The sequence below is a fragment of the Musa acuminata genome, chromosome BXJ1-6, assembly GCF_036884655.1.
Source record: "Musa acuminata AAA Group cultivar baxijiao chromosome BXJ1-6, Cavendish_Baxijiao_AAA, whole genome shotgun sequence".
NCBI lineage: Eukaryota > Viridiplantae > Streptophyta > Magnoliopsida > Zingiberales > Musaceae > Musa > Musa acuminata.
The window spans coordinates 12,792,963-12,815,890 of NC_088332.1; the positions used below are offsets into that span (position 1 = coordinate 12,792,963).

Here is a 22,928-nt window from a genome sequence, read left to right on the forward strand (position 1 = left end):
TTGATAGAGCTTAAACCCAGATCATAATAATATTTCTTGTTAATCATGATATCATTATAAATATATAACCATCCACCCACATACAACACGATACACCATATAAATCTAAAGACTGGGCCAAACTTGTGTTGGGCCAAGAGAAGTCCAACTGTGACCCATAATGAGACCCACGTCTTACTTTGTTCATGCTAGCTGGTGTAACCATACAGAAGGTTTTTTGTTCTCTATTGTTTTGCATTGGCGGCAGCTGCATTGTTTTGGTAAGTGAATCTCAACCTAATATGTTTATGGGACAGTTTTATTTGCATACATACATTGATTGTAAAGCCTAATTTTTTTGGTTGACTTATCAAGCTATTACATGTTTTCTTTTATTGAGATATTATGCACTCATCGTACTTTATTAATATGCATCATCAATGATAACTAAAAACAAGGATAGAAGACATTTCTGTGTTGATCCAACCAGGGTTTGTAGTACCGAACTGTACCGCCCGGTATGAGCGGTACATACTGGTCCGATAGATTGTCGGTACGCGGACCGCCTGTTACCGGTCCGAGTGCACAGTAGCACAGTAGCAGTGCTACAGTACTCGGCACACCTGGGTGTACCGCTCGGTATACCGTACAGTACCGGTACCGAGCCCAAGTCGAAATACCGGTACGGTACGATATTGCGAACCTTGGATCCAACATCATATCAAACATACAGATATCAGATATTGGTACAAGATATGGAAATCCTTTATCTATTAGCTACAGATGCCAGAGATAAGAATAAATCCACCAGTTATAAGTTATAAGAAACATAGAAAGGTGTGTCCCTAGATCTGCTAATAGGTGGGCAAATTATCTTGCCAATTTTAGAGGAAGTAATTCCTACTTAAGTTTTGGAGAGGTACCTCATGCAGTGAGCTAACCGCAGAGCATGGAATCCAATGAACCATATCTCGCAAGAAGCTGAGACTTGTGGATATTCATTATGATAAGAAACTTATGGAATCAATTTAGATTAAATGACAAACAAATCGTTTCATAGTTACATATAGCAAATGAAATTGAGCTTGCACAGCACGTCCAAAATTAATAAAATATCAATATAAAACACAATCTTACAAGAGGCCACACAAGCGTGGCCTGGAGCAGAACTGCTTCCAATTAGCTTTAACAAGAGGCACCACTCCTGCAGACAAGCCAGCCAAGAGTACAGAAGAAACAACATGTGTGCTATTTCCGCCTGGTGATAAAAAAAAACTGAATAAGAAATATAAACATCCTGAAAATCCAAAGAATTTACAGGTAGACCTTGATTTAATGTAAGTGTTGTTGTCATTGTGAGACCTCCCACGATGAGAGCTGAGGCCACCGGGAGATACTGCATGCAGATAAATGATAAAGTATGATTAACAAAAAGCAAGGCCTGAACAGAAAGCCATGACAAATAAGCTAAATATGACCACGACTTTCTAATAACGAAAAATAATTAAGATAATGTGCGCATGGTTTACTGATGATGATTCAAACCGATTCAGCCGGAAAGGAGGACCACTTCTGCTGACAGTGTAACGACCACTAATAAGATCCAACGCATCCTTGGAAGCATAATAAATGATTGTATGAGTCTTTTAAGTCTTTCCCACTATATGGGCAGCTTAAAATAGTAAATGAAACACTCATGATGTAAAAGGTTATGATATGAGTTTAATGATAAATACTATGGCATTGGAATAGCATACTTGTCGAATGCCATCTTGAAAGTTATTTAAATAATATCGTGTGAGAGCACTTATTCCATCCTTTATTATTCCAGATACAGTCTGTCTCCCATATCTGCACATGATGAACCCAAAATTGGCACAAGGTGTTTGTATGTTTAGAAGATGCAAGGGGTAAAAATAGATGAAAAATGCATGGTAAACTTTACCGTACTAGGTCCCCTTTCAGAGCATGAGTACCAGCATATTCCAAGCTTATCTCATCTCCATGTTCCGCCCACACTAACAAATATGTCCATATAAGATACAAAGATTTGTGGAAATTAAATGAAAAAAAAGTTGATGATGCAAAATATATTATGGAAATTTTCCTTACAGTTCTTGAACTTCTCATAGATGTCAGTATACATGGATATACATTCATTTGATGAAAATGTTCCCACTTGCTGCAGTAGTAAATTCAATAATTTCCTAGCCACATAACTCTGCAAGCAGGAAAGGAGATACTGAGGCTCTTTTCAATGACTAAATTCAAATATAATAGAAGAGAATCTTCCCACAATTTTTCCAGATTTTGGCAAGAGAAACATGAAAGAAGGCCTCATAAAAGGTAGTTAAAAGTTTGATCGTTTACTTTCAAACTGATATCATGGAAAAAGATACTAATCAATTATAATAGAGATCATGATATCATCTACAGGTTATTGCTATGACCAGAGGTCAAAACTCATAGCAATCAACTCTTTTTGTTCCTTGCATGTACTAGCAGTTCAATACTTCTAAGGGAAAATGACAATGGTAATAGCACCTGATGGTGGTCCACTTAGAAGAAAGCTTAGAGATTTACCATCTGAAATTGTCTATTGTTGCCGTATTGGCGGTCCCATATTTCTCTAAGAATTTGATCACAAGTTAAAAAAAAAAAAATGTTGAGATTAGAGCACGCAAACCTGGGTAACATTTGTCCGATCCAGGCAATCAATGCAATTAACCCTGACAATTCCATTCTGCTGTATTAGTATTTCTCCATCAGTGTTGATCAAAAGATATCTGCTCAGCTGGAACGATAATTGCAGTAAGAACACATTATTCATAACAATTACAGCTGACATTCATGACGGTAAGTGAAGCACCAACTAGGCATACAAAATATTAAAAGTCAAAATTGATACTTTGTTCAACTCAGTTACCCTTGGTTTTCCACATTTTCTTTGATTTGATCATAAAGTAGTTGCAAGTTATCAAAAATCCCTTTGCCACATGCATTGTGGAAATCAAAACGCACGTATCTGGAAGCAAACATATTCAAGCAGTCAATTACAGCAAGAAATGTCCATTCCACTAAAACAGCAGAAAACAATGTCCAAGGAACTCGCATAATGCAACTTTGACTTATTGTCATCTTAATTCAAGTATTCAACAAAAAGACCATGATGACAAGTACCCAAATCTTTTCGAATGTTTAAATCTATATATTGCACTAAAACAAACAAAGATGAGTAGATAAACTATGGTAGTTAAGGAATGGATATAGAAAACTTAGGCAGAGAGGGCTTACAACAACATAAAACGTCTCTGCGATAGAGTCATAGATGACAAAAAGATGCAGAAAAAAAAAGGATACAGAACAAAATTAAGAATACTTCCAAACAGTTCAATCTAACATGAGTTTTGCAATTTTAATGCCTTTCTTTTGTTGCTTTTGTGTTGTTGACTAGAAATGAATTAAATAGTTCCAAGCCTTCATAAATGTTGGACATACTACTACACTTGAATGTGCCATTCACCCAGTTTAACCCATACACATGGATACTGCCAGCAAACCCACCTTGCAACTATGCGTAACAAATTGAACCCATAGTTTTAGTTATCTCCCAAAAGGAATTGTCAGCTAATCAAGTATTGCATAAAGCTAGGATTCAACCGAACCATTTATCACTTTCATAGTAGAAATTCAAAGGTTCATGAGCTCATTAATTTTTTCATAAATATAAGTTATCATAATTGAGGTGACCTTTTGTTAGCAAATAGGTATGGAATTTGACAGGTCTGATTTTATAGAGATAACCCTGCTATACAAAAATTTGGTGTAGTGCTTCTTGGTTTAGTTACATTTATAGCTAAGGTAGGTACTTCAAGGAACTTGCAATAATTATCAGCTACCTTGGTCAATTCTTAAGTAGTAATGTTCCATAATAGACATTGCCATAATTATCTCCAACAGTAGTTATAACTTATAAGCAACTATTTTATTGAGTATAAGGTAAAAGGTGGCTGCTTACATGCAATTAGTCATTGACAAAATTGAACAAAAGGAAAGCTGACAAAAAGTAACTCCACAAATACCTAACATATGGAAGTTTTTCCATCTCAGCAGCAAATGCATCACTCAGCCGGCCTTCATCACCTTCCTGCCAAACCATCCAGTAAAAGGAGACGAAGCGTCATAAAGATAAGGTCATATCCTTCTACAAATTTCGTTGGAATTTTCTTTCTTCCCCCCGCATTTCAAGACTGGCATGTATATGCATATGTCGGACAAAATTAAACAACTCAAAATGCAGTTTATAACAAATTAACCTTGTTTCCAGTTAGTAAGGCAAATTGCCAAGGGACACCATGGATAGAGGATAGGAATACAGAGTAAATAAGGGGAAAAGATTAAGTCCACCCATTGTCACAAATTTGAACTCAATAAAAAACATTCTGTTTATGTTGATTTGCAGACAAATAATTACACCATGGAATCTGAACTAACATTCATGAATCACAAAAATCAAAACATGTTTTTTATAGTGTCTGCAAAAGGTCCATACTTCCATAAACACTTCCAATTTACAGTAACCAGTGCCTGGCATTAGCTCTTCAATTAATAATCAAGGTAAAATGGAGGGTAAAATGACAAAAATGGAATGTAGCATCAAGAAGTGCAGCTAAATGACAGTATTGTAATGTAGGTCAGTAATAAGCAAGGTTTGAAATGGCTGTCCAATGAACCTGTACTGGACTGCATGTATTTGATAAATTATCATTTTATTCTTCCGATATCGATACCATACCATCTGACTATCCCGAGAAGTATATACTATCCGATATATTGGTACCATCTGATAGAATCGATTCATTGATGCTAGGAGGTACGTATATACTATTCTATATATTGGTACCATACCATCTGACTGGTTCTCAAAACCAATAAGCAATCGAGATTTAAATCCTGCATATAGGATATATGCCATCCACAAATACTTCTCTTAAACATACGGCTCAACTCTAATAAACCTATGGGCCAAATAACTTGGAAATAAGGGGTTGGAAAGTGGAAACAAGTGGCTAAAAATATTTAAACCAAAGTTAGTAGTATTAGGAGTATCTAGCCCTATACACTAGTCTGACCCACCATCAATTTCCCATGTGGAACTACTAGAGCACAACAATCTTTCCCAAATAAAAGTTTGGCATCCTCACTAGGAATAACACATCTGAATCAGAATTCATTTGTGGCTCCAATGTATGTTTAACTCTGGGAGATCCCCATCTTGGCATGCCTTAGGTAACACATCATGGCACATGTCAACCCACATTGAATAGCCCAAGATTTCCTACAATACCACTTGGTATGACCCACCCCAATGGATATACTGATTTAATAATTTAGATATAACAAATCTAGAACCACATGAACTAGAAATAACACATCTGGATCAGAATTCATTTGTGGCTCCAATGTATGTTTAACTCTGGGAGATCCCCATCTTGGCGTGTCTTAGGTAACACATCATGGCACATGTCAACCCACATTGAATGACCCAAGATTTCCTACAATACCACTTGATATGGCCCACCCCAATGGATATACTGATTTAATAATTTAGATATAAAAAATCTAGAACCACATGAACTAGAAATAACATATCTGGATCAGAATTCATTTGTGGCTCCAATGTATGTTTAACTCTGGGAGATCCCCATCTTGGCGTGCCTTAGGCAACACATCATGACACATGTCAACCCACATTGAATGGCCCAAGATTTCCTACAATACCACTTGTCAACCCACATCATGGCACATGTCAACCCACATTGAATGACCCAAGATTTCCTACAATACCAATGTATGTTTAACTCTGGGAGATCCCCATCTTGGCGTGCCTTAGGTAACACATCATGGCACATGTCAACCCACATTGAATAGCCCAAGATTTCCTACAATACCACTTGATATGGCCCACCCCAATGGATATACTGATTTAATAATTTAGATATAACAAATCTAGAACCACATGAACTAGAAATAACATATCTGGATTAGAATTCATTTGTGGCTCCAATATATGTTTAACTCTGGGAGATCCCCATCTTGGCGTGCCTTAGGTAACACATCATGGCACATGTCAACCCACATTGAATGGCCCAAGATTTCCTACAATACCACTTGATATGACCCACCCCAATGGATATACTGATTTAATAATTTAGATATAACAAATCTAGAACCACATGAACTAGAAATAACATATCTGGATTAGAATTCATTTGTGGCTCCAATGTATGTTTAACTCTGGGAGATCCCCATCTTGGCGTGCCTTAGGTAACACATCATGGCACATGTCAACCCACATTGAATGACCCAAGATTTCCTACAATACCACTTGATATGGCCCACCCCAATGGATATACTGATTTAATAATTTAGATATAACAAATCTAGAACCACATGAACTTAAAATAACATATCTGGATTAGAATTCATTTGTGGCTCCAATATATGTTTAACTCTGGGAGATCATGGCACATGTCAACCCACATTGAATGGCCCAAGATTTCCTACAATACCACTTGTCAACCCACATCATGGCACATGTCAACCCACATTGAATGACCCAAGATTTCCTACAATACCACTTGATATGGCCCACCCCAATGGATATACTGATTTAATAATTTAGATATAACAAATCTAGAACCACATGAACTAGAAATAACATATCTGGATTAGAATTCATTTGTGGCTCCAATATATGTTTAACTCTGGGAGATCCCCATCTTGGGGTGCCTTAGGTAACACATCATGGCACATGTCAACCCACATTGAATGGCCCAAGATTTCCTACAATACCACTTGATATGGCCCACCCCAATGGATATACCGATTTAATAATTTAGATATAACAAATCTAGAACCACATGAACTTAAAATCTTGGGCCAATTATTAGTAGACTCATCTAACAATATATGCTAATCTAACACACTACCAATTTCCCAATGTGGGACTATTAGGGTTTTACAAAAAAAAGGCCAGTTAATTGAGGAAAAGTTTAATAAATCTGATTCACAAAGATAAGATGAAATTTCATTTAATGTATTGTAAAATTACAAATTAAAGTTTATTCATGTTACAGATAAAAAATGCAAACAAAAACTTACTTTATCAGTTAAGTCAACAGCAACTGTCTCCCCATACCTCTGTATAAGATCTCGAAAATGGCGCTCAACAACCTTTGGCTAATAAGAAATAAATTAAAGTATTGGAAGACATTCTTTTGTAAAGGATAAAATAAGAAATTTACACAATTATATTGAACTGGCATTCTTACCGTTTCATCATGGTTAATAATATTGAGCCGTGGTTTGTAGCTTAAGTCCACAATTTGCTCCCAAAGAAGTGGAATAGAACCCCGAATCTAACAAAAAAAAGGCGATAATAGATAGATAACCTTTTTAGCAAAACCTAATGAAACTCTGAAAAGTTCTAACACATTACAACGCCACACTTAGTCTCACTTAAAATCAAAAGGAAAGTAATCTCAAGCTTCAAAAACTTATTTTTACTGACAGCAAATTCTTACTGAGGATCAAGTTTTTCTTTGTGCACCTCAGTAAAAGTAAATTAGTTAGAATTTTTGCAAATCAAGCTTGGGGCATTCCAGTTTGTTGTTGTTGTTGTTTGTACCTCAGAGGTAAATCAAGGTGGTCAGATGAAAAGAAACAACTAGACATGTTTATTTGAACCTAAGCACCAGGCAGTGTTAACGTAAATGAACAACAGGAAGTGCATAATTATGTTACCCTTTTAGTTTTTTCTGCATATATGAACCTGAGAGTTTCATATTCACATATATGGACCATTAAGAGTTGTACCCACTCATATTATCACTTTTTAAGAAGCATATATGCAATTTTGATATAATATTATAGGATATATGCAAAAAATTTCTTCTTTCTTTTTCTAGATATTTGCCAAAATGGATATCTGTGCTGCCATAGATAAGAGTCACATTAATACTTCACCAGTATGACTCGACCTTATTAAAAAATCAGCTGCCTTGATAATCTCAACATCGTTGAAAAATAATAACACAACAAACACATGTCTGACCATGAATTATAATGCCGAGCATATTGGTGAACCATAATATAAAGAAATAAAAATATTAAATAATGAAATATGGTCTCAGCAGTTGCTTCCATTTCATGTGGCGTATATTACAAGAATGTAATGTATGCTCGAAATAGGACAGCACAATTTCAGCATGATTAATTCTCTTCAAATTGAATATTTTTCTACAGAGTACAAGCAAAGTGTTTTGCAAACTATGATTCAATACATGACCTCTTGTACATGATGACAATCATGAAATTTGCTGGGTTATGTTTGTGCAACTAGATGATAAGATCACCTGTATAAATGATGATCTGTAACCTTCAAACTCCAGAATTTGTTCAGTCTCAATAAAATTAGCAGTGGAACCTTCCAGATTTGCTCCTCTTCTCCACATCCTAGTTCCTGTTTAAGAACAATAATGGACGTATTGTATCAAATCTGAACCAAAGTCAACGCATGACCATAAGCGCATCATTTTTGTTTCAACACAATACGAGAAGCATATAGACATGAAAATGCTGTGAATTTAACTGTACCTAGACGACGATTGCACCTTCTTGAGATCAATGTAATTCTGGCAGGTGAATCTTTTAAGGCGAACTGTACAGACTGAAAGCTTAATCCACTGTTAAGAGAAGCCCTCAAGTATCTTGACATGAAAATAGCTTAAGGTGCAATTTGTGGGTAAACATGCAAAAGAACTTCCAGCAATCCACCAATCAAACTGAATGTCATAACAACTTAATGAAACCAACCTGATCATGGAAGCATGAAGTAACATTTGAATTCACATATGAGAATATGCACCGGAAAGACATTCCATAGGAACAAGAAAAGCAAGCATATCAAATGAGTATTTTTTGGCATTTTCCTTTTATGAAGGACAACTACAAACTTTAGGATATTTCCTTGTATCACAGGAATGGTAAAGGCATCAAGCTGCAAAAAGTTACAGATGGATATATGAGTACTTGAGATAACACAATTGGCAACTTCATAGAACTACAATTAGAGTACTTATAAGTTATAACCTTATTCTCAATAAGATCCTCCATCAAATTATGATTCCACACAAAGCGTGGGTCGGCCTGTAAAAGTTTAAAAAAGAAAACTTAAAATTAAGTACAAAAAAATAGCTAGATAACATTGGGAGGAAACTGAAAATTGAAGATATCTGTAAAATGTTGCAGCGATTGGAAATTGTGACATTTTCACCATGAGCATAAACATATAACCAAATCTATTTTGAGGTTATTTATGAAACTAATGACATCAGATACAAACTAATGATATCAATTTCAAGAACTTCATGCACATGATAATCTATTCATTCAGAGATTTAGAAAAAGTGTAATAAGGTGCATTTTACTTGTATTCCAAATAAAATAACCAATGAAATATTTTATGTCTCTATTTAATAATTGAGTTTCACGAATAAGGAATTTAGCTAGAGGAACATGGAGCAAAATAAATGAACAATCAGACATTGGCAAACATGTTATGTAAGTAGTCTGCACAAAGGCAAAGTATAAAAGACAATAAAAAAATAGGCTAATAGGACCTGTTTCCATAGAGGCTTGTGCATCCTTTCTTCAGTCAACTTGCATGTCCTCTGTAAGCTAGAATACCAGTCATAGTTATTGCTTAGTAACATGAAACTTTGATGTAATACATAGTATCAATACTTTAAAATCACCTACCAGGGAAACAATTGCAGTACAATTTATTAAAAGTAATGCAATCGAAGTTTAAAGCACCAGATTCAAATAAGCCACAAACTAGTATAGGCATAATACTTACTTCAGTGTTAAATCCCTTTCATATGAATAATATAAACCAGGGGTTGATTCTAGGGTTCTCAGAAGAGACATGAAGTAAGCTTCATCGCTTTTCTGCATGTAAAGCAAAACTACATTTAGAAGATTTACAAACTGCTCAAAGAAGCATCAAACAGTGAAACTGGAAATCTTTCCTCCTCCCTTTTATCTAGAGCATTAGAGATGACTAGCCTATCAAGGATTTTATGGCGACTAAAATCAAACTGAAGATCAATCAATTAATAAATCATACTTCCTGCGATTTTGAATGCTTTAGAGACCCATTGCAGGACAAAAATCTCATTGACATCACATGGAATATAGAGAAACCAAGACAAGAACCAACTTCCTCTCGAGAAGTAATAAGTAGCACATAAGTTCCTGTATCAACATAAAACATTCAGCTCAAGAGAAAAATAAGATGAAAAGTACAAGTGATGGAACATCCAGCATCAAATGTATTAAATGCATGACAGCTAAGAGAGTCAAAGCATCAAGGATCTTCTTTTAGTATGAGCCTGAAAAGTTTCACAATGTTCTTTGGAAAACCTACAATAATCCCAAGCACATTTCCCCGTATCAAAGAAGATATATCTGGAAGAAACTGCATGGAAATTGGAAAAGAATGGCCTAGTTCATGGGCGCATTTATTGCCGAATCTGTAAAGGATAAATATGTGCAGCATTAACCATGCATGTGAAGATGTTGTTTTTGTTCTTTAAAGTTCAAACATTAAGGGTAAAAATAATGATCTTACAGCTAAAAAAGCTTCACCTTGTATGAATTTCCACAGATGTAGCAACAAAAAAAAAATGAAACATGGTGAAAAACAAAAAATGCCATAGGCATATATAGCACCATATAACTTTACCCTTCTCAGTCACTCCAAGAGACAAACTACAATCAGATAGTGGATATGACTAGATTATAATACAGTTATGCTTACATTTACTCAGTACATCTTGTGTCACATGAAATTTAGAAATAAAGTTTCCCATCAGCAAACCCCAATAAATTGCAGAAGTGCTCAGAAATGGTGGCATAGTGAATATAAAAATATTATATTTACTCAATGCAATGAAGAAACAAATAAGGATGTTGAGTAGATTTAATAGCATTATAGATACTGACAATGATGCAAACCAATTTTCATACTTGTGGAATAACATCACCTCAAGGATAGCATCAGGATAGAATTTGATTAAATATACTTATGCAAAAAAAAGAGTTATGCACAAAGATGTTGGTTGAAATGCTAATTTCTAGATGTTGTCCAGAATTTCTCTACCAAAAATGGTAACATTTGATTTAAAATGTAGCTAACATTTTCAAGTTTTTCATAGTTAAGTATATGATGAAAATGGAGGATTTAAGGGAAAGTCTATAGACAGAGTTGAGTTGTTGAAATTTTAATGTGCAACCTGGTTCGACATACCATGTAGTATGTACCGGTCTGATGACCTGTCCACTCGATGATGCAGATCATGGCACCATATATACTCAAATCTTAAAAGAAGTTCCATGGATACCGGTCTGACCAGGAACCCACAAAGGTCCATATTTGCAGGTCAAGCTCTAAAAAGGAGTCTTAAACATGGAAGTTTAATATATTAAGAATGATGCCAATTCTATAAGATTATCATGTAAAACTTTAATAATTACAAAAACAACAACAAAAAAAAGGCAAAGCGTGATGGTCACAAGAGTGAGGTCAAAAATCACCCAAAAGTTGTCATCGCCCTGTAAATTTACAATGGGCAGAAGGATAATAGTGTCACAATGACCCAACATGATTCCATGCCCCTAACATGATAGAAGCTTGCAAACTTCACTAAAATAATTCATAACAGTTCACACCTGCTGCTAAACTTGATTACATATCGGGAAAAGTAACTAATGAACAAAAGTACCTGCAGGCAACTTTATAATCCCGACCACTCCATAAATCGTTGAGACTTTAGGGGTCAAAGAACTAGAATCTTCTGCAATGACAAAGAGGCATCAGCACGACGTGAATAATATTAACATCTGTAATAGTCTTCAGATCTAAAAAAACACATATATCATTAAATTAAACATAGTAATCAGCACGGTATCTAAGTGCAAGAATTAGAACAGTCTAAGATACATATAGAAAGCATATTAACAAGAGCGAAATATACTTTTTCTTGTCAGCATAGGCACAAAGGTGAGAAAATTTTCCAAAACAATGCAGGACAGTAGATACATGTCTCTTCTAGGCTCAGGATTGAACGTAACCATGTAGTTTGCTAACCGATATTTGTTTTGATTGATCTGCAGGCTTGTACGATGAAATACTTTTTGATCAGAGAGATAAATTCGCTTAATAGTCTTACTATTCAGTTTTTGGCTTCATGACTCCGCCCTAATTCTTCCAAAATCCTTCATCTTTATCCCAAATCATTAATTGCTGAGGTACTCCTCGAATATATAATCTACTACTAAAAAACCAAGGTAGCGTTTGTTGAAGCAAAATTCCATCTGGTTATAATCTCAGCATTGCTGCCTTACAGGAAACCCTATCGCCCTTATAATAGAATCAAGGCGCATAACTCGGTAGCCAAAAACACAATTCACGAGCAAATATATTATTGGTCCAAATGAGAGGATCAAAGCGATGAAGCCGCCGAATCTTAAACAGGAACAAGAAGCACAAGCCCATCGCCTTAATACAAGTCGAGAGCAAGTTACTCACCGGACCAAACTGCGCACAAGAAACATCAAGAACGAAAGGGTCAAAGCGATGCGATCGGGCCATCGAGGGGGGAAAGAGGACGAGAGGGGGAATTAGACTGACCGAATAGTGGCTCGATGAGGCCATCGGAGCGGCCGACGGAGAAGGCGTGATCGGGAGCGTCAGGGTCCGCGGACCGGACCACGTACCTGTCGGGGAACTCCAGGAGGCGGAGCTCCCGGCAGCACAGGGCTCCCAGTGGCCGCCTTCTTCCTCCTCCACCTCCTCCTCCGCCATTGCCACCAGGCACCACTCCTTCGTCCTCCATTCCTGACCGAAACTTTGCTTTCTTTGATAGATGTCGTCGGCGAGGTTGAGGAAATGGTCGTTGCGTTAAACGTTGCGAGTCGAAGCCTATATTAAGACAAGGATATACTTTTTCGAGCCGTTTACGACTTGCTCAAATACATTCCCACCCGTTAACGGATCTGAGGGCCCCACGGAACTCTTCTTGGAGACCCAGATCTGGCTTTCATTGATCAGCCAGGTAGGTAAAGGGTGCAGGAACTCTCGACTTAATAAACCTAAACAGGTTTTACATTTATCATTCATATATATATATATATATATATATATATATATATATATATATATATATATATATATATATATATATATATATATATATGTATGTATGTATGTATATGTATGTATGTATGTATATATATGTATGTATGTATGTATATATATGTATGTATGTATATATATATGTATGTATGTATATATATATGTATGTATGTATATATATATATGTATGTATGTATATTTATATGTATGTATGTATATATATATATATATATCCAAGGAATGTTTATGTTTTATGAAACGTCAATTTCTTCAATAAATTCCAATTGATCAATATCAACCATACTTGCAACAAAAGGAAAAAAAATATCGAGTTTATTGTAGTTACTACAAACCAAAAACGTATTATAAATGTCTTCGACATGTTATTTCATTGTATTGTGACAGGCCGCTTATGCAAGCCTCGCCAATACGCCGATCAGAGCCGCATTGGTGGCGATGGCGGGCTCCGCTTGCTGGTAATTGGATCGGGAGTCGGTGTAGGCGTCGTTGGCGTCGGGGCCGCCGACGAGGGCGCCGTCCAGCACATTAGGGTTGGGCGAGTTCCTGTTGAACCAATCGAACCCTTCCTTGCACCCAATTGACTTCGGGTCCGCCTTGATCGACACGATGGAGGCACCCCTGTGGTGCACCTGAACAGGGAAGTTGGACCCGAAACCCACCATGTAGCTCATGGCCTTTGGGTTGGCACCCAAAATGTAATCCACCTGCGAGGTGGCGAAGGAGATGAGGTCTTTGGGGCTGACGCTGCCTTGGGGGCAACTCAGGGTGGCTTTTGCGGCGGACAGGTAGTCGGCGTAGGTGGAGACAACCAGCATGGAGGAGGTGACGTACTGGAGGTTGGCCCATGGCAGGAACCACAAGATTCCGCCGGGGCTCTTCTGCACGTTGTTGTTACCCTTCTGCACTACGGAGCAGACGAACATGTCGACGTTGTTCTTGTACGCCGCCCAGGGACCGGAGTTGGGAACTTTGCCTTCCAGGAGCAGCTGTACAGGATTGCGCGAGCGTTATCGATCTGGGATTCCTGATTACAACGGGAAAGAACGAGAGGTAGGTAGGCGAGAGAGATGATACCTTGGTGACCAGGAGCTGGGCGCCGACGTACTTGTCGTCCCAGGAGAACATACTGCGGACACCGCCGTTGTTTCCCGAGGAGAGGATGTCCAGGTAGGTCTGCTCGCCGGTTGCGCGGTGGAGCCATGCAGCGGCCCAGACTATCTCGTCCTGGTGCAAGGGTGATTCCCAGTTAATGCAAACTATAATGTTTGGTTCCTTAAGGGTTCTGAGAGGCTTACATCGTCTCCGCTGCTGGAGTAGAACTGTCCGGCTTGTGGGACGCTGTTCTGATAGAGACCACGATGGTTTCTGGCGAATTCGAGTAGCTGCACCACCATATATACAACAGGTTAAGGTTGAGCAGACGGCATTGGTATCGGAATAAGCGCAAGAAAGAGCTAAGAGAAGATGAACCTGTTTTGCGTGGGTGAGAAGTGTGCCGGAGTATTTGGGGTCGGAACCCTTGAAGGCAATAGAGGCCGCGGCCAAGGCGGCGGCAGACTCTGCGGCCACGTCGGATCCGGGCTTGGAGTCGTCGATCTTGTAGGACGTACGAGGGGTGGACATGTCCTCCGGCCTCTGCCAGCAGTCGTGGTCGGAGCTGCCGTCGCCGACCTCGACGTACAGGACGTCCGGCTGGGGGTGAGCATTGATCAGGTAGTCGGTACCCCACCGGAGGGCGGCCAGAGCGTTACCGAGCTCTTTCTTCGCCTCAAGCCTGGAGTTGAACTCCACCACCCCCCATGCGATAGCGGTCAACGAGTAGGCCAACGGGAACCCAAACTTCACGTTGTCCCCGGCGTCGAAGTATCCTCCGGAGAGAGCAACCTGTTCCACACGGATCCATCAATCCCTCTAGAACCAGACAGATTATATGGTCGGAAGCGCATGGAGAGGGACATACACCGTTATCCTTGCCGTCATTGGGAGCAGAGTCGCCGCGCCAGGTCACTCGCTGGCCGGGCGGCAGCTTCCCCGACCTCTGGGCTTCGAAGAAGAGCAAGGACTTGGTGAGAGCCAGTCCATAGTCTTTCGTGGCGCAAGACTGCCCCAGGAGGAGGACGAGAATCAGCGAAAGAAGAAGCAGCGTCTTCGGGGCCATTCTTGAGCGCTGGGAGAAGTCGATCGCTGTGCGCTTGTCGTCGTTGTGGCGACACAGAGCGGATCAGCCATAGTTATATAGAGGAGAGGAAGAAGGAGAAGCAGAATGGAGACAGCAGGAGGTTTCCATGCACGGGTGAATCGTATGTAAACCCTTCCAACATGAGATAGCCGAGAAGGCTAAGAACTTATGGCCTCTTCATCTTTGAGCCATGGCTGCGCAGCTTACAAGGAAATGCTTATATTTACAAATATGACGAAATTCTAAATGATTATACTCGATTTGCTTAGCACTTAATCGGATAAGTACGTAACGTCAATTCTGGGATGACCTACGCAGGCTTCAGTTGGTCGATGTCGAACCCGAGCTCACACGATCTTCCCGATCACGGGCCACATTGGATTGGGTCGAGCCAGCTTGGCGGTGATAACAAATATAGAGGTTAACTTATATTCGTCGACTACCTTTCTTGGTTAGAAAAGCTTTAATGCCAATGGTGGAATGGAAAAGAGGGTGAAAATGGATGACATTTTAAATCGACATTAACTTTCAAGTTTTCGATAACTAAATAGATAGATGCACCAAAATTCCAACAAAAATGGTACTTTTTCATTTTCGTTAAGAATAATTATAAGGTAAAAACATATTAGCAAACGTTACAAGTCATGACGGGCTTTCCACCTTCTTACAAACATTACAAATATTAGATATCCTCTTTCTCCGCTCCTCGTCTTAGTCCTCCCTAAAACTTTCGTAATAGGAGTCAAATATGATATTAATAATTTTTACATTACTTGTCTTATTTTAGGATGATTTTTATGAATATTTTATGCTGAATTTAATGTATTTATTATTAAATTTATAATTGAGTGTATTTTACTTTCTCTAGATTACCTTAAACTTTTCATAATTTTTTTCATTTTAAATTAATTTTAGGGGTATTTTTTTTATTGAATTTGGTATAATTTTATTTTAAACTATAAAGTTTTGAGTATATTCAAATTCATTTTCAAATCTGATAGGGAAATAATGATGTTACTAACACCTTGACACTAAGCAATCGGTAAGTCGACACTAGGTGGTCGACCTTTGGTCGTGTGTGATTGGTATTATCCTCTAAATGTTACTAACAACATTGTGCTTTTCATATGTTTCTCATATTCAATATAAGGAGATTTGAACAACGATTTAAGGAGTGTCTTTACAATCCTTGTCATGTGGATCACCGCTAAAGAGGAGAACAGTTGATCTCCTTTATCATCTCCTATAGATATATAGGTCTTTAGGGATATACAATCACCTTGAATAACACATCTTTCTTATACGTGCAGTTTTCAATTTTACGAATTTTTACACACCAATTTTTGCATAATAACAAGAGTTTATTTTTCTATGGAAATCTGAGATTTTTATTTATGTTTTTTCACTACGCATATGATGTCGTCTTAGATTTCTCAATAGTAATATCAGAGCCAGGTTGTTTATGTGAAAGATTAGTTTATAAACTACATGTGTTGTGTTTAATCGTATATAATTATTTTTGCACGATTATTATGATTTTTGTTGTAGTTTTGAGATCTAGACTGCACATCTTCTCCCTGCTAAAAGGTGCTTTAGAATAATATATTGTCTAAAATTGTTGTCATAAAACATAGGAAAAGGGCAGCAATTGTTGCTGCTTGGTCGAGAGCATATCTTGATACTCTCGACTTGGCCAAAGGTAGCAAGGCTAAGAGCAATAAGCGTGCTCTCGACCTGGGGAAAGGTAGCCCCTTGTAGTTAGGTTTCTTGGCTACAAAGGGTACCCTTGGCGGTCAGGGTTTCCTAACTAGATAGGGTAACCTAGTGACCAAGGTTTCCTAGTTGCCCATGCACACCCTGCAGCCAAGGTTTCCAAAGGCAACCTTAGGGTCTAGGGATCCTTGGCCACTTAAGGTAATCCTGCAACCAAGGATTCCTGGCCGTACGGGTAACCCTAGCGACTAGGGTTTCCTGGCCGCATGGGGGCACCCTAGGGTGGGGTACCCTAAAGGGTTATAGAATGATTAATTAAATAATTTAATTAATTAATTAATTATTATTATCTAGTAGTCCTATATGATGATGTACACATGTGATGTGTGATGTGGACGAATGATCATCGACCGTGTGATGTGATGTATATATGTATTGTGATTATTATTATTATTATTATTATTATTATTATTATTATTATTATTATTGTGGCCTATGAGCTTCTATTTTTCTAATTTATCGTCAGGCCTACATGTCTATGATTATGTTATAATTATATGAGGAGACACAACCGAAGTGTGGAGGTGATAGTGGGCCTTGTGAGGTCAAGATGGACAATCGTGACACATGGAGATGCATCGAGATGCTGACAGAACCAACGAGGACGAGTTGGACAATCATAAGACATAGAGATGTGCCGATGCATAAGATCGTGATGTGAGTGATTGGGCTCACTAGCTCGGGCTTGATCACATTAGGTTGTGATTTATGATCATCTAATGTGATTGCTTATACACCTACTGGATGTGTGTATATATATATATATATATATATATATATATATATATATATATGACACGTTATAGGAGATCGAATCAAAAATCCTCTTTCTTGATAATATTAAGTCGGTAAACGTGAAGCAATTATATTTACCTATATGGTCTTCTATCGTTATAAGGAAAAATCAATTCCCAACATAGGTTGAGTTAGTCAAGTCCCTCGCTCACTTATATTATGATTTGATATCTTGCCTATGACATAAACATTTCACCAGTGACGTGAGGATATGGTATGCTTGGTCGAGTCTCTCAGAGCATTTTATCGAATCATCCTCATCTTGTAACGATGGTGATGACTTAAACGAACTTCATATTTGATCGAATCCCTCATGGTCATGGTGGTTCGGAGGTTGAACACGACAGAAACCACAAGTGATAATCGGTAAGAGTTACCTACCTTTTCAGGCTTAGCGTGATTGGTTAAGTCCCTCAAGATTACGTGAGACGTCGATTGGATCTCGATCCCCACTAGAGATCTGTTGGGGGTCTTCAATTCACATATCGAAGGGAGTTGTGTGTTTTGTGAGAAAATAGTGGGAATAGATTAAGATAGAAGACCATATCTTAATTATTATTTTTTTTATAAAATTTACATATTATTTATTTTTGTTATATATTTATTTTTAGAAAATATCGCCTATAAATCTCTTACGTTAAAGACTTGATATCAACTGCCTCATTAGTCCAAATTACACAGATTGGTTCCGCAACCTGAGAATCGTTCTCACGTTGGAGAATATTATATATGTCCTTGATACAATGATGCTTATGCCCGATAAAGGGGGAAGCGAGGATAAAATCGCTCATTACGTGAAGTACATAGATGACTCCACTCTTGCTTGATATTATATGTTGTGCTCCGTGACTCCTAAGTTAGATATCAGATCCATTCTCTTGTATCTTTGTAAATTGCTTGAGGAATAGAGGACTCAGCGATATGAGATATTTAAGAGTCTTTTTCGAGCTAGGATGACTAAGAGGACATCGGTTCAGAACCATGTCCTTAAGATAATTGAGTGTATATATAAACTCACAGGTCTAGGAATGGTCCTAGAGGATAACCTGTGTGGATCTTATAATTCAGTCTCTACTATATTCTTTTTCATAGTTCATCATGAATTTTAATATGAACAAGCTTGAAGTGATTCTCCCTAAACTTAATATGTGGAGGAAGGTTTAGAGCACCATCAAGAAAGAAAAACTAATTCTCTATGATGGTGAGACTAGAAATAAAAAAAAGATAGAGAAGTTTTTTAAAAAGGGTAAGGGTAAGGGCAAACCGGGTAAAACAAAAGTTACCAAGAATGATCCAATAAAGGACAAAGGCCAGCACTTCTACTACGACAAAGACGGGCACTGAAAGAGGAACTACAAAGAGTACCTTGTAGAGAAGATGAAACAAAAGTTTAGAGAAGCTTTCGGTACATTCATAATCAGTCTTCACTTGTCAGATTCTTATGATAACACATGGGTATTAGATTTCAGTAGTGCTCCATACTTTGATACTGGACTTATAGGCCTAGAAGTTCTAGATCTAGCACAATCGATCATCGAGAGTGGCAGCCAACCTTACGAGGGTAATTAAGTATCGATAAAAGATCATCCACTCTTATGAAAGAAATATCATATATGTTCTTGCTCGGGCAAATCCATAGCTAGGGTCATTCGAATTGAGAGAAAAAGAGTTATATGAGAGAATCCGATTAGATCAAGACTCAAGTAAAAAAATCATATGGGCTTGACAACACTATGATAAGTATACGGTTTCTATCATATTAGATAGATGAAGGACTATAAATGTATGATAACTGAGGATAAATAGGTTCAATAGATTAGATTCTCTTGTATCGTTTGGGGACTATGACGTAGTGGCCTAGTACATTATTAATCAATCGATGAGTCATGTGAATTATTATGAAGATAATAATTCATTGATCCAGAAGAAATTATCATAAGTATGACTAATGGCTAGCTTGATATGACCTAGAGGGTCACACGATGGTAAGTGTTGCGATGAGTAGAAATTCAGATATAATATATCCGCTGGAGCTCCTATCTTATTAGATATTCAATAAGTCTCTAAATCATTGGATCTACTAAGTGCCAATGAGAGATTATTGGGTAAAGACCTACTAATCTAAGATGCTTGTGTAGTTTGATGGAGATTCAATACCCAATAAGGTAGGATTTATAAATAGGAGGAAAACAAATGGTCATAGGCTAGACCTCTTTTAGTTGCCACTTTCTATTCTCCTCTCTCCCTCTCCTCCTCAGTTACCAACTCTTGCTTAGGGTGTATGGACAGCAAGAAGGGCTAGCCCCTTCTTGATTGCATGGTTCTCTCAGTGAGAAGATTTGAGCAACAATTTGAGTAGCGTTTTCTAACCCCTACCATGTGGATCACCGCTAGAGAGGAGGATAGTTTATCTTCTTCATCCTCTCTCGTATATATGTAGAATTTTAGGGATATACGATTTTTCTAGGTAACATATCTTTCTTATATGTGTAATTTTTTATTTCATGGGTTTTTGCATATCAATCTTTGCATGACGACAAGAAACTATTTTTCTGTGAAAATTTAAGATTTTTATTTCTAATCCATATAATCTTTTTGAACATATTTCAAGAAAACCATGTTGGTTCCCTCACCCTAGTCCGACCTTAAGAACTTTAGGAAATCTCATCTTTCTTGAACCCACCACCTTTTGTTGTTCATTCCCTAATGCAACAAACATTGCACCGATTCATCAAGAGTCCATTGTATTCCTCCTTGCTATCACCATCCCAATCGAAGCACTTACAAAGTGGAGGGAATCAATAGTGAGGGTCTTGATAGGAATGAGGTTGAGGTCTCAAGCTCCACGATCACTCCTTTAACTACTTCGATAGAGGTTATTTCTGGTGTCAGCTTTGTCACCTCATCGGTTGGCTATCACTCGACCTCTTCATTGAGTTTGACTTCACATTCTTCTGCATGAGCTAAAGACTCACTGTAGTCATCGATCCCATCATACCGATGAAAGATACTTCATTATCGATTAGGCATCTTCGCACTAGGATCTTCAAGAAGATTGAGCCTAGCATAGTCGAAACATGATCGAGAAATCGCGAGTTCACATCCAAAGTTGAAAAAGTCAAAACTCAATTGGGCTAGCCCCTTCTCGAACCCTTGAGATGACTTATATTCAGCCACTCCTTCAGCATTGATCTCCATACGATATGCCTCCTCTTCTTAAAGCTGATTAGTCAGGTGCTCCAATGTGTATTGGAGGAGTCAACCTCAACTTGGAGTGTAAAGTCTTAACTTGAGCATCTCACAAATTATGATCCTCTTAGCCTTCACTTATCGAATATGTGCTTGTACACATCTAACTGGTTCTAGAGCTCTACGATGGACCTTCAGCCTGCTTCAATCTTGTGCTCTAGCTCCTCAATCCGAAGTTGGAGTCGTGTAGCTTGCTCATCATAGAAGCCACTCTCGATCATCTTATTATTTAGCTCATCCCTCTCTTTCATCTACATGGACATGATAGACTTGGTCAATCAATGTTGTCATGAGGTGATGATTCTACAATAAATAACAGGTTAGAAGATGAAAGAATAGGAATTAAAGTTCAAAGTAGAAATGATTGAGATTTGGCTACTTACTATTATAGCATGTTTATGGGCATCAGCCACGAGGTCCTGGGCCTCACCTAAAGGTCTTTCATTTGACTCGAGTGCAAAATGCTATGGTTCTAGTAAGCAACCTCTCGCAACACCTGTCAAGAGTGGTTGGCTTCCAAAATTGCCCAATTAAAAGTAAGAGGATCCTCTACCTCCTCAGGCTAGCTTGACACCAACTCATAACAAAATGAGGTCCACTAACTTGGATAGACATCAAACACACTAACAGATGATGGAATACTCGAGTGGGTAGAGGAGGTGGAGGGTTGTGGCCCTTCTAGTGAGGGCCCTCCTTTCCTACTTGGGCATTTCAGGATGCTTAATATGAGGCTTCAAGAGGCTTGAATCTATGAGAGAGGCTTGCTTTGCTCTCGATCTGCTTGCTTCTCATGGCATGCCCTGATTGATGGGTGCATTACCATGATATTCTTTTTCGTTTTCAACTTTTTTGTTGCTCATAAGACATTCCCACGAAGATTCATATCTGCTAAATGCAAAGCAAGATTAGTCTCGAGTAAGACATACAAGAAAATTTGAGAAGAATCCAATACCTTACCCTAACATGTTGGGTTGAGACTTGTAGCAACACTGCTTGCTCATGTGAAGTAGGGTGATAGACTTGGACAAGACGAGCAATTCAGCATAACTGCTCCTCCAACCCATGCAACCTCGGGAGGCGTTGGAAAACATATAGGTGCACCTTGACTTTATTAGAGGTTAGTGTCCTCTTGAACTTATAGATGGATCGGGTTAAGAAGAAACAAAAAAGTATCTTTTAACTTTTGTTAGAGTTCAACTCTCCTAATTTTATGCTAGTCATAAATATTCTGTAAGTAAATCACCTAAGTGATATCAACGTGATACATACTCTTTTTTTATTATTATACATTTAATACTTTTCTTACTTTATATTGTCTGTTACATATATTGTGATGCTTATGAATCAGTACAATAGAAATCGGATCGTGATGAGATTATGATAATGAGACCGATTTATTAGAAAATCTAGGGCGACATCATATGTGCAGCGAAGAAATAGAAAATTAAAATCATAGAATTTCCCATAGAAAAGAAGGTTTCATCGTCGTGTAAAAATTGATGCGCAAAAACCCACAAAACCGAAAACTACACATATAAGAAAGGTGTGTTACGTAAGGAGATCGTATATCCCTAAAAACCTACGGATCTATAGAAGATGATGAATAAGGTCAACTATCCTTCTCTCCAGTAGTGATCCACATAGTAGGGGCTGTGAAGATGCTTCTCAAAT

The 22,928-nt window shown here is 37.9% G+C and overlaps 2 protein-coding genes across 6 annotated transcripts; both read right to left on the reverse strand.

Moving 5' to 3' along the window:
* Nucleotides 1-994: 994 nt before the first annotated feature.
* Nucleotides 995-13,017, reverse strand: LOC103987916 (phosphoinositide phosphatase SAC8). 5 transcript variants are annotated; one of them, XM_065187445.1, is made up of 20 exons: nt 12,737-13,017; nt 11,829-11,900; nt 10,172-10,299; nt 9,902-9,993; nt 9,663-9,720; nt 9,133-9,189; nt 9,007-9,040; nt 8,638-8,718; nt 8,397-8,503; nt 7,314-7,400; nt 7,144-7,215; nt 4,062-4,126; nt 2,906-3,004; nt 2,666-2,765; nt 2,092-2,200; nt 1,925-1,997; nt 1,737-1,830; nt 1,509-1,592; nt 1,306-1,375; nt 995-1,237 (listed from the first exon to the last, which is right to left on the reverse strand). In XM_065187445.1, exons 1-20 carry the CDS (start codon nt 12,939-12,941, stop codon nt 1,113-1,115), a joined length of 1,812 nt encoding a protein of 603 aa, XP_065043517.1. In that variant the 5' UTR covers nt 12,942-13,017; the 3' UTR covers nt 995-1,112. The 5 variants fall into 5 exon arrangements, with proteins under 5 accessions (XP_065043517.1, XP_065043516.1, XP_065043518.1 ...); XM_065187444.1 differs by having other exon boundaries at nt 7,144-7,221; XM_065187447.1 differs by having other exon boundaries at nt 1,013-1,237; nt 1,525-1,592; nt 7,144-7,221.
* A 633-nt stretch (nt 13,018-13,650) lies between these two features.
* On the reverse strand, nt 13,651-15,419 carry LOC135677448 (endoglucanase 13-like). Its single transcript, XM_065189807.1, has 5 exons — nt 15,222-15,419; nt 14,732-15,145; nt 14,557-14,643; nt 14,336-14,485; nt 13,651-14,247 (listed from the first exon to the last, which is right to left on the reverse strand). The coding sequence occupies exons 1-5, from the start codon at nt 15,417-15,419 to the stop codon at nt 13,651-13,653; spliced, it is 1,446 nt and encodes a 481-aa protein (XP_065045879.1).
* Between the last annotated feature and the right edge of the window lie 7,509 nt (nt 15,420-22,928).

Excerpts from the sequence above, each read along its gene's own strand:
- LOC103987916 (XM_065187444.1), bottom strand. The coding sequence starts at position 12,941 with ATGGAGGACGAAGGAGTGGTGCCTGGTGGCAATGGCGGAGGAGGAGGT. Across the intron at positions 10,300-11,828 it reads GATTATAAAGTTGCCTGCAG|GAACTTATGTGCTACTTATT; the intron begins GTACTTTTGTTC and ends ATGTTGATACAG. Across the intron at positions 2,766-2,905 it reads GAAAATGTGGAAAACCAAGG|ATATCTTTTGATCAACACTG; the intron begins GTAACTGAGTTG and ends CCAGCTGAGCAG.
- LOC135677448 (XM_065189807.1), bottom strand. The coding sequence starts at position 15,419 with ATGGCCCCGAAGACGCTGCTTCTTCTTTCGCTGATTCTCGTCCTCCTC. Across the intron at positions 15,146-15,221 it reads ATGACGGCAAGGATAACGGT|GTTGCTCTCTCCGGAGGATA; the intron begins GTATGTCCCTCT and ends CGTGTGGAACAG. Across the intron at positions 14,248-14,335 it reads CCCAGCTCCTGGTCACCAAG|CTGCTCCTGGAAGGCAAAGT; the intron begins GTATCATCTCTC and ends AATCCTGTACAG.